The 12,191-nt window shown below is 37.3% G+C and overlaps 1 protein-coding gene across 3 annotated transcripts in view; it reads left to right on the top strand.

Moving 5' to 3' along the window:
• VPS54 overlaps nucleotides 1–2,770 on the top strand; it is a 46,614-nt gene extending 43,844 nt beyond the window's left edge. Inside the window, exons 15-18 of one of the 3 annotated variants that reach the window (XM_087677516.1) lie at nucleotides 1,326–1,487; nucleotides 1,685–1,752; nucleotides 1,918–1,998; nucleotides 2,089–2,770. In XM_087677516.1, coding sequence (XP_087533642.1) covers nucleotides 1,326–1,487; nucleotides 1,685–1,752; nucleotides 1,918–1,998; nucleotides 2,089–2,227 — 450 coding nt within the window. In that variant the 3' untranslated portion in view covers nucleotides 2,228–2,770. Of the gene's footprint in view, nucleotides 1–1,325; nucleotides 1,488–1,684; nucleotides 1,753–1,917; nucleotides 1,999–2,088 lie in introns of those variants that run through there. The other 2 variants (XM_087677517.1, XR_015690838.1) reach the window with 2 other exon arrangements.
• The last annotated feature ends 9,421 nt before the right edge of the window (nucleotides 2,771–12,191 follow it).

Consider the following 12,191-nt stretch of genomic DNA (forward strand, 5'->3'; position numbering starts at 1 on the left):
TCGATTGAGTAAACACACTTGGCCTGAATTGTTAGCATTGGAGGTAGAAGTATCGTTTGAGTGTTTGGACTGACGCTCATGTTTAATGTGCTCGGAGTGTCATGGATCCTTAGAATTGGGATGGCATTGCCTTCTCCTTTTGCTTTCTAGCGCTTCATGCTCTATCTTCCACGTTGGTTTCTTTGCCTTTGTTTATGTGGTCTTTCTTCTTTATAACTTTCTTCTTGTTTTCTTGATTTAGTCTCTTTCTCACTTTTACTTTCTTCTTGTTTTCTTGATTTAGTCTCTTTCTCACTTTTCTCATCTTTTCTATCTTGTTCTCTTTGCCTATGTTTTCTTCATTCTCTTTTCTTTTCCTTTCTTCTCTCATCTCTTCTTCTATTCTAGTGATGGCTCCATTTGACATCTTTCTTTATTCTTCTTTTCTACCACCTTTTTCTACCTCTTCTCATATCTTCAGGATCCTATCCTTGAACTCTTCTTTAAGCCTATTATTCTTGAACTTGGGTTGGTTGTTTGGTTGTTGAGGTTAGAATTTTAGGAACTTAGCTATTCCTACATGTGGTTGAGCACATCCTCTCCCATTTTCCTCTCTTCTTCATCTTCCATCTTTGGAGTCTCACCCCTATACAATATGTTGTTTATCTCATGTAGAGGATCCCCTTCCTCAAGTGCTAACACCCTTCCATACTGAACTTTGGCTCCTTTAGAGCTTGGTCCACACATTAGAGTCAGCTTCACATTCTGTCAGGATCTCCTCTATGACCATGGACCTGTTCCCCTAGTGTGCAAGATGGTTCCATGACAAGAGTTGCTAGGATACCGGTTCTTTGCAGGCTAGGGGCGTTTCCCTTTGCCAAATACACTTTGGTGGGTATACCTTTAAGGGTCTCATCGCACTCTCCATTGCAACTGGGATTTCAGTCAGGAGGAAAATGACCAGCATGCGCCATGTGCCTGACCAAGATAGACCAGGCAAGATTGTTGAACATATGACAGAGACATGCATAGTGCCTCATGGTTGTTTGAAGCACTGGCCCTCTCAGCAATGGCCTGCAGTAGTCAGCCAGGCTTGGAGACTATGCCAGGTAGTATCAAAGTTCTGGACGTTAAGATGGACTTGGATGGTCATTTCCAGTGGTCATAAAGTAGAAAGTGTTGATTTTCCTGGACCTTGTAAGTTTGATATGATATTTAAGAATTTCAGGAAGTCAAATTTGTCATCATTCACTGTGTTTTCAGCTGCACTGCATTCCAAAATTTTTATGACAAATAATGGAGTTCTTGCGTATACTCGTACAATGTTTTTGGAACCCTATTTCCAGGACTACAAGGTGCACAAAGATGAAATTCATCTAAAGTTGGTCCAAATCATGAAGGAGAGGTTGTTAGCACACGTCAGAACAGTGCCACAAATTGCAGAAGCATGGAGCAGATCGGAGGATCAAGACCCACAGCCAAGTCAATTTGCTCGTGGTTTGACTAAGGTGCTCATAACAATGATGTGATAGAATCAGTTCTGAACACGAGTGCATGTTGTTACGTTTATTCCACGTTCATGTACATGTCAATAAATTCAGATCCTTAGTATCCATATGCATACAATTCCTGCTATGGCAGGCTTGCCAAAATTTCTCGTGAATTTGTCAAGTGTTACTGATTACTACAACCCTACATTAAATAGGAAGTTGGTGTTCTTCATCGAGTTCTGTCACCATTGCTCTTGGAGGCAGACGTACGCTACATCTTTACGTATGTTAAACTCCTATCCTTCTTGTGCCTTCATATGCAGGATGCTATGAACTGTTTAAATAAACGATAAGTTAACTTCACTAGCTAGAAGCTTTTGTGAGTTTTATGCAATGTAGGCTTTCAATCCTTCAGCCTTTAACAACTGATACAAACATCTACTTCCAGGCAGGTGGTGGCATTGTTTCACTCTCAGCTTGCAGAGGCTTTTGCTAAACTGGATCTGAGTTCCCCTGCTGTCAAACAAAGGTCTACTGTTTCGTTCTTCTTTCCTCTTGATCATCTTTGTTGGAACTGGTACACTTAGATTTGTATCTAACAATGGATATCTTCCATCAGATTGTATTATGATATACAGCACATTCTCTCCTGTATGCGAGGACTACCTTCTGATAATCTTGATAGTAATGGTGTGCAAAAGCCTGCAGAGTTGGATGAGTTCTTACAACAGAGATTCGGAAGTGACACACCGGATTAGATTATTGCAGAGCAGCCCAGTTTACGATTTGCTTCATCTGTGGTGTTTAACTTCACAGGTTTTTTTGGTAGTGGCTGCTGGTAGGAACCCATTGGTTATATTGGCATCAAACGGCAAACCTTCCATTGACTGGGTCTTCAAAAAAGCAGGTCCATTCAAACATCTCATGCAACAAGCTATGGGTTTCAGCTGGTTCACAAGGAAAGACACTTAGCTAAACCCAACTCGTAGATTTGCAAGATGAGGCAATGAAGTTTTCATGTGTTCAATGCCAAAGGATCCTGCTGTCCTGCCGTACACTTTGCAGAATTTGATTCTGTAAAATTTCTTCATGTATCAAGCAATGCCTGGGGAATCCTGCTCAGCTGATGGAGGTGGAAACACTGATTCTTTTGTAGGTGCCCAATCCCCTTGACCTGAGATCATCTACCTCTATTGTAAAAATAAAGGCGGTTGCAGCTCCACATGTTTTCTGCATGTGCCTTCTGTAACATATTCCATTTTGAAAGAGAAGCTATTGGAATGTATTATTTTGCTTTTAAATATTCCCCAGGGCCTGTGTCAAAGTGGGTGTACAGTTTGCAACCTTGTCAATTTCAGTGTTCAATCCAAACAGTAGAAGTTGACTCGTGCAGATTTCTGGGCCAAATTTGACCAAGGCTGCAGTGAGAACAAGATGCATGATCACTGATCGAATTAAGAGTCACGATTAGATTATGCTTTTATATTTATATCAATGATGTAGTAGTGTCCATAATAGTGATCCATATTGCTTAATTGCATACATACATCATATGACATGCTTATTATTAAAGAGGGGTAGGTCAAGACATTGGGTGCATACCTCCCTGTTCATTCTTTCTTTTCAATCGATCCAATGGTTGATTGGCTGTCTACTTATCTATATTGGCTAGACTAAATTTCAGTCTTAGTTAGGAACCCTAAAATCTCGTCCTCATCAAGTCTTACATGATTATATCAATAGAATCTTGTGTTTTGTGCCACTACCATTTTCATGAGGCTCTTCTAAAATCATGTAAGTTTTTACTGTGTCTCATAAGTGGTCTCCGATTTTCTTGGAGTGTTTGGAAAAGTTTAAAATCTATGTTTACTAATACCATCAACTTTTAATATCTCCCTGAAGTAGTGTAAGTGTGCATAACTTATCAATGGATAAGAGTTTGTTTGGCCTAGCAAGGATAGCAATTGATTGTACTCCTATCAGTTTCTTTTAGTATAGATATAATCTCTATTGGGACTTGTATTGAGTATGTGTGATTAATGAGATTATATTTTAGATGAGCATGCAAAGCCAAAGCCTATCTATGGGCTCTAAATCTCCTTAGAAGAAGTGTGCACTAAAATGTACACTCAAAAATATGAAACTCATTATAGATGGCTTGGAAAGGAATGTCGAGGACATTGCTATTTGGCATTTAAAAGTATGTGTTTGAAAGAACTTAATTTTTAAAAAGAGAATCTCAAAAATTAAATACAATAAAAATAAATTTGATAATTTAGGCCTACCAAAATAGTTGGTTTTCCATTTAACAAAATGGAGTAAGAAGGTAATTACAAGCTTATCACCTTATACTTTGCAATATGCTAATGGTTCGCACATGCACACGTACATGCACACGCACACGCACACGCACATGCACATGCACATGCACAAGCACATGCACATGCACAAGCACAAGCACATGCACACACACAAGAACAGGGTTGGTCTTGTACTTTTTTGTGTGCGTGCGTGCACAAGTTATGATGCACGCATGCTAGTAAGCTAGTTGTTGAGGCCTACTTTAGAGTAGGCCAATATGAATCTTTAAACATAAAAATTGAATTAGATTGCAACAATTTACATTTTGACAATTCCACTATTATCTTAATGCTTGTGTAATTGTAATATTGGTCTTGGTGTTATATTGTGATCGTAGTGGACTATATCATTGTATCTTTTGTATCCAATTCATCTTAAATGAATTTCTCCACCATGTCTACAAAGCATGAATGGAGCATATCACGTGTATAACACACACACACACACACACACACACACACACACACACACACACACGTGTACATTTTAGAGAACAAAATAAATTCTCAAAATCTTTCTTTTCTTGAAATCTTAATCAAACCATAACAAAGAACAATGAATGTGAGCTTGATTTGTAGTAGTAGAAGGTAGTCATATTAAAGGTAAGAATGTATTATCTTTCAGTGGCCCATCGTTGAATTTTAGAATTATTACAATGATGTAATTAGAACCATAATTTTTTATGTTTGCATCTATACAATACTTATATTGTTTTCTTTAGTAAGGTAGATATAGTTGCACAAAAAAGGTGAACATACAAAATTTTCATCTAGCTTGAAAATGCGTTTTACTCGTTATTGTAACATTGTCAAAATGGAGTTCATCCTCATTCTTACATTGTAGATGTATCACAATAAGCCATTAGTCATGTTGTTGAAGCAAACAAAAATACAAGCAATTAAGATAAAGAAAAATGTAAAAAAACAGTTGGACAAGATTTTTTTAAAAGTCATTTTATATAGCAAGCAATATTGGAGGAGATAAAAATAATGTTTTTAAATCTATTCTCAATGTTTCTTTACAAATTCATTGAAGAATTTTTGATAATTTTCATCAAGTTCATATTTGTTATTGTTATAATTATATATGAGATTTGTGAGGGTGATAATACTTTCAATATTTATTATATTAAGGTTTATCAAATCACATGTAAAACTCATTGGTCACTTCGATCTTTGATACTATCCAAGTTGAATACTTATCCTTAATGGCCTATCTAAGAGGCTAAACCCTCTCTTGTACTCCACATATGCATCATCAACTTTTTTCTTGTCTTCTAAGCTCGTCCAAAGTACCATAAACTTTGGCTTTTTGTCTCTTTTTTGTTCTTCTTGGAGAGCTTGTCTTTGATGACCTTGTGGTCATTTTATTGGTATTCTTTTCTTAGAAGAAGAGAACACAATCTAAACCAATGTCAAATAAATTATTGTTTGTTTGAGTTTGATACTTCTCCTTATTGTAATATACTCCTTATCTCATCCTTGTAAGTCTATCTTTGGACAATGTGGAATTGCCATTGAGTTGGCTTATCAATGTAGACTTGAAAAGAAATCTACTATTCTCAAGCTCCATTGTTGGACTCATTTTATATTTTTCATCCAACATATGATCCACCACATGATCTAAATCCACTCTATCATTTGCACGAACTAAAGATTCCTTGCTTATATCAGAATCTTATAGATTTGAAATGGCTTAAGCCTCAAAAAGCCTTTGCAAAAAGGCTCCAACCATCCTCTTTACCTTCTATCTTTATTTGTAAACCCTTATAAATTTGTTAAGCACTTTGTAATCTTCTTTTCAAGGCATTGATGGTCCTATTAGTTGAAACACATTTATAATCACTTAAAATATGTTTCTTTCATGTTCTCTTTTGAGATTTAACTCTCTATATATGTTCTTGCTTTTTATGGGTCCACATAAATTTTACACCATCCTCCTTGCATTCAAAATGTGAAAGCTTAATCAAGATCCCTATTTTGTGCAACATGTCCATCAAGTCATAAGTGTGCTCTTGCCCAATTATACTGCTAACCTTGCTAAAAAAGATTTCAATCACATTAAGTTGAGTGAGATGTATTGGAAGCATGCTATTTGGATTAAAGTCTCTAAAATATATTATGAGGAGTACAACAAAGTGGTACAAGAGGTGCACATCTAAGAATGTTCCCTTACACATAAAATTCTTTGATGGTGTATACGAGGCATGCTTAATAATCCATAAATTTAGAAAAAGAGTGTCATTTTGTTGCTAAACGGAATCTCTTTACCAAGCTTAAGTGTGGGAACAAGAAAATATCAATGTAGTCTCCAACAAATTTGAGATAAGCTTATGTTTCTACCATGCCCCACTCTTTTCTATGTTTTTCATTGTTTGCTAGCTCCCCCAAGTTCAATTGGACTTGCCCACTAAATATCCTTTGTGCTTTGCAACTGAAATTTCACGATAATCTTGTCTAATATCTCCTTCTTTAAGTGCATGCTTATCAATTAGAAAAGAATCATAAATAATGGTAATATAATTCGAAGTACCCCAAACATCATCAAGAGCGAATTGATACTTTGGTTTGTCAAAAATATACTTACTTTTTTCCATTGTGTATAAAATATTGATCATACATGCCCAAAACTTCTCCGTGTGATAACTTAGTTGAAAGAGGCCATCCATCCTATCTGATCTTGTATTTGACGCCATGCTTATTGACATAATTGGCTAACGTTAATTTTCTTTGTCGATTATTTTCATCAATCATATCCAATAATAGGACCTACTTCTTGTTTGAGCTTCTCATCCCACAATGCCAGCATTTTAGTTCATTGTTTGTGAAAAAAACTTCCATCAAATCAATTGCAAGTGCAATGAGTAACCACAACTATGTATGAAAGCTCTTCATGAAGAGAATTTGCACCAAAGACTCTTGCATAACCACCAAAAATGATACAAGTCTCAAATGCATCATCAATCAAATCATAACCCGCTTTTCCTTCTCCAACTTTAATCATGTATGAAGTTTCACACTGATGGTATGAAAACTTGTATTTGTCAAATAATCCAACAAGATTATGATCTTTAGGGTTCCAACTACAATAAAAATAGTAAATGTTATACAATCTAAAAGTTGATTGTGAATATTTTTAATGAGTCAAAATAGCAAATGTTGCACATTTATCTTATTTTTATCTTTATGGTTGTCATATTTTTTATCAAAGTAAAGAGAACATTTCCTATGATGGCATGTTTTTCTTTCTCATTTTGATGTATTTTAGCAATGGCATTGAAGATATATTGATGTATGCTAGATATAAAGTGGGTGTTGGTCTTTCTTTGACTGTACCATATGTAAAGTGGGTGATCTTTCTTTGACTATACCACAAGTATATGTATATCTTGTAAAAAGTTCTAGAGAGCAAACTTTCCACTTAAATTTTCCAATCTTTGGGCTTCTATTATATTGTTACAAAATCTATTAATATCTTTTCAATTTAGAGACTCTATGTTGGCTTTGCATAAGCTTGTTATTTTTATTGAAAGTATTACAAGTTGAGACTTACTCATCCATAACTTGAGAGTAAGATATTTTATATGCCATTTGGCAACAAGTGTTGTCTGCCTAAGCTCTTAACTAGTAAGACAGTCTAATCTTCTACGAAATATGTTCCTCTATTTTCTTTCTTATCTTAAAATAGCTTCTCCTAGTATATTCTTCTTCTAAAGTTGTTAAGCATGGACATACCTTTGCAATGGCTATAAGAGCAGTCTATGAATAGTTGCATATTAGTTTTTAAAAAAAGGACAATTGAAAACATATTTTTTCATCATCCATATTTTTTCTAATAAAAGGATCTACAAACCAAAGCTTTCCACTATATTGTTAATCTAATAAAGGTTTCACATTGATTTTCTTCTTATTCACTATAATAATGTAACTCCTTAAACCCTAGCATAACAAGTTTAAACTTATTAATATATTTTCATTGTCTTCATGGTTATTAAGGGAGATTAATGGATTGGGCTTCCCACCTTAGTAGAGAACACAAACTGATTGAGCGATGCTTACTTTGGATGTGTTGAGAAACACGGATCTAGAGCTATGCTAGTTATGGTGGACGAAGGTTATAAACTAAAAACATGATTGCGATAAAGAATTGTAACTCAAGTAAATTAGGTTCTAAGATAGATTAACTTGGACTCATAAACACAATCTTGAGTGACACAAAATGATAGTACTATTCCATTTAAAATGAGTGTCAAGTACATGCGTATATAGCTTTTGGATAGTACCACTCTTCCTCATTCTGTTTATGGGATTTTGAACACCCCTTCCTAGAGCATACATCATTTGTCTATCTTCTAGCCTCTTCAGGGCATACATCTAGCCTCTATGGGCAAGTATCATTTGCTATTCTCAACACTCCCCCTCAAATGATGAGTCTCTACCCTTGCTGGCTTTTGTCCCCCCTACATGATGACGTAACGGAGACTAGCTCTTTGGCAAGCTAGTCAAGTTAAGGCTTGAAACTTTACATCTTGGTAAGGGTTTTTACATCCATTATGGGAAACAAGATCAACTATGGGAAATAGAGATCCACTATGGGAAAAACACGATCCACTAAGAAAAATTCTTAGTTTGTTAGCAGTAGAAATTTCTTTACCTTCTTCTTTGTTTTCATGCCATCGCCCCTTTTGTTGATGCATGGTACTTCTCTTTTAGTCTTTGTGACACGATCTTTTTGCTTTATTCTTTTATGATTACTTTGGCTTGACAAGCTCTCTTTTGACACACATGACATAGATTTTGGAAAACATGATTTGTGGGATTTATTTGGCTTGGGCTCATGGCTCATCATTACATGGGTATTGATCGTTTGAGTGTGGTGCAAACAACTCTTTTCGAATGCGAGAAGGTGTGAATGGATTGGTTTTGGAGAAGTATAGGTGTGAATAAGTAAGTGCAAGAGAGAGAGAGAGAGAGAGAGAGAGAGAGAGAGAGAGAGAGAGGATGAGATAGTGTGAATGGCCTTTAAGGGCTAGGGCTTTAACCTTAGTATTAGCCTTTAGGAAAAAAAATGAAATGAAGAATAATGTCAAGCTATAGCTTTAGGCGGAACTGTTTTCCTTGTCGCGCAGATCATGAAGGCTGAAGGGGATCAACAACGCAGAAAGATAGCTTTTGAGATCTTCTTCCACTCAAGGCAGCATTGAAGTTGGTGATGTAAGTATTATGGTGCTTGCTGTGGTGAAGCTCCATAAGCTACCCGTGAGTTATGACTGTTGATTCAAGTGCAGTTCTATCTCCATACTTCTCAACTCTTTCTATGCTTGTGGTTTTGTTTTGGATATCACATAGAAGGCCTGTTGGATGATTCATATTCATTGTTTGCTTAGTTTGGCCGAGCTCTTCAACTAACCGATTTGGCTTGCCTTGAAGGAGGATCAGCTTGGCCTACAAAGCATTAGACAAGTTCTCTATGCCATGGGCCACTTCATTCTTAACGTCAACACCATCATTTCTACCACCACTGTAAGCATAATCAATTTCGTGCAGAGCAGTTGCTGGAGGAACAAGGCTTGTGTGGCTCGAAGCATAGTTTCTCTCTCCTTGGAAGGGCAACTTGTGTGTGCAGCCGTCTTATCTCCTTGCCTGATTGTACTCTGTACTCCGCCATCTACTACTCTGGTTGGAGTCTTGGGTTTAGACCCACTACTTGCTTTCACCTGAGTCTGCTGATGATGGGCATTAAATTTTGTGCTCTTCGTAGCGAATAGAGCCTTTACAGGAATATGTCCTTTGTCCGCTGCGATGTTCCTGAAAGTGGCATAGGATACCTCCATATTGACTGTCATTTGCTTCTGCAAATTCATGCAAGCTGCATCCCTATTTACCACATTCAAAGGTCTGGGGACATCTTGGTTTATCCTTTTGAGTGATGACCGTGGTGTCGGCACCCTACCCAGAGGGGCAAATGCCTTCACTCTAGCTCTGTTACTGCCGCCCTTAAAACATGTGACCGAGAAGGTGGATGACGATCTCGTCCTTTCGGAGTTAGTCAAAGCAGCTCTGCCTCCTCTGCTACCGGCTTGGTTTGGGTCCCTAATATTGTGGTTCCTTTGAGGGTGGAGGCGGGTGGATTTTAAGTGAAGAGAAGGATATCACATGAAGAGTAAGCCTAAGGTATCGATATGGCACAGGGCCTTGAGGTAGGTTCAACTCTTACTATCCATTCATAGTAAAATAGGGCTAACGAAGGACTCTTCTCTAATGAAGCTAGTCATAGCTCACCATGGCTCTGATACCATGTTGAGAAACACGGATCTAGAGCATATGCTAGCTATGGTGGATGGAGGGTATAAACATAAAACATGATTGACATAAATAATTGTAACTCAAGTGAATTAGGTTCCAAGATAAATTAACTTGGACTCGTAGACACAATCTTGAGTGACACAAAATGATAGTACTATTCCATTGAAATGAGTGTCAAGTATATAATTATATAGCTTTTGGATAGTACCACTCTCCTTCATTGTGCTTATGGGATTTGAGCACGTCTTTCTAGAGCTTACATCATTTGTCTATCTTCTAGCCTCTTCAAGGCATACATCTAGCCTCTATGGACAAGTATCATTTGCTATTCTCAATAGGATCATGTACCATTTCCTTTTTGGAGGACGTCCTTGTGAGTCTATAAGTAATGGCTTGGATTTTCCATCTCCTTTGAGAATAATTGTGTGTAAAGTTGACTTTGTGTTTAGTCAAAATAGTATACAAATCAAGCCTTGGAGGGCATAGATGTAATCATGCGTCATCATACTTGCACATCACACGAGCAAAGATTTTGTCTTTGAAGTCATGCAATGTAGCTATAATGATCTCAAAATCCCAACTTACATGAAAAGCAAACTTGTAGTATGTAACAATTCTGGTATTGAGGAATCTCATCTAGTTATACAATCTAATTGTTAAAAGGGAAAAAAACGTATTTATAAACTCAAAAAAAGAAAAGAAATAATATCTTTGTGTTTCTCCATGTAAGAATGCAACATCTCTATGAAGCCTTTATTTCTTTTCTATCATTTGATTATTGCTCCACTGTTGTATATTCTATATCCACATTTTAAAGCAATTGCACACTATAGGTGGTAAGCATCCATCCTTTATTCTTTATTCTTTCAGTGCCTATTAAATAAGGGAAGGCCGATCACACATTGTGAGAGTTGGAGTTCCCACATCTTGTGTGTATGTGTCTCTCTCTCTCTCTTGCTTTCTTGCTCCATCCTCCCTACCATAGCTCACATCTCTCTTGTTTCTATTTTCTTGTGCTTCCACTCGAGCTTCACCCTTCAATTGGTATTAGAGCTTACCATTCAAGGTGCTTCTTCATCATTTTCTTGAGCCTAGATTCAAAGCTTCAACTTCAAGCTTTCATGGCAGCCACACCCCCAGGTATGTATCAGTCCTATTGATATTTAGCTTATTCAAGCCTATTCCACATTGTTCCAAGCATTACGCCCTCATCATTTTAGCTCTTGAAAGTGAGCCTTATGCTTAGTTGTACCAGCTAAAGCCCCAAGACATCCTCCCCTCCAAAATTTAGTACATTTTTAGGGGATTGCCCTATTGCTCCCCTTCCTGTATTTTCCTTTGGTTCTCTTGCCCAATGCTTTGCCTAGTTTTTGGGGGTCCCTCTAACATCCTCTGTCTTTGTTCTTGGCATCAATTGAAGAGCTATGGCTCAGCAATTGCTTTATAGTTTAGGGCAAACTATTGTACAGAGTTTGGACAATAAATAGTGAGTTTCATAATGCAAGTTTAACTCTTCAGTGATGGTATTTTGATGTCTAGATGTTATGTTTATGCTTTTGGATGCTGTTTGGATTGTTTAGAGCTTGATTAGCTTATTTTCACAAAGATTGATTACTGTAATTGAAAGGTGAGAATGATCGAAGCTTGCACACGAGCTATGGCGGGAGAGCAAGAGCAAGAAAGAGAGAGACAAGAAATAGGAACTCCAACAGTCACAATGTGTGATCGGGCCTGCCGTTATTTACTAGTCACTAAAATGAATGTAAAGAATAAAGTGACGTGACGGGCGCTCGCCACATGCAGTGTGCAGTGGCGGGTACTATCAGTGTAATAATACACGGGGCGGCACGGCGGAGGTGTCTTTACTTCAACAACCTCCCACTTAAAGGCGAATCTGCCCCAGTGAGAGAGAAAAGGAAAGAAAAAAAGACAGTACAACTGTACATAGGTACAAGGGATGAGGAAAGGCAACATTGCATCCAACGACCATCAATCGCCTGAGGAAGGCAAAGCGCTCAGTAGTGAGGCTTTTCGTGAGCAGATCTGCAGGATTCTC

The sequence above is a fragment of the Lygodium microphyllum genome, chromosome 5, assembly GCF_053477565.2.
Source record: "Lygodium microphyllum isolate KBCC chromosome 5, Lygodium_microphyllum_v1.1.10, whole genome shotgun sequence".
NCBI lineage: Eukaryota > Viridiplantae > Streptophyta > Polypodiopsida > Schizaeales > Lygodiaceae > Lygodium > Lygodium microphyllum.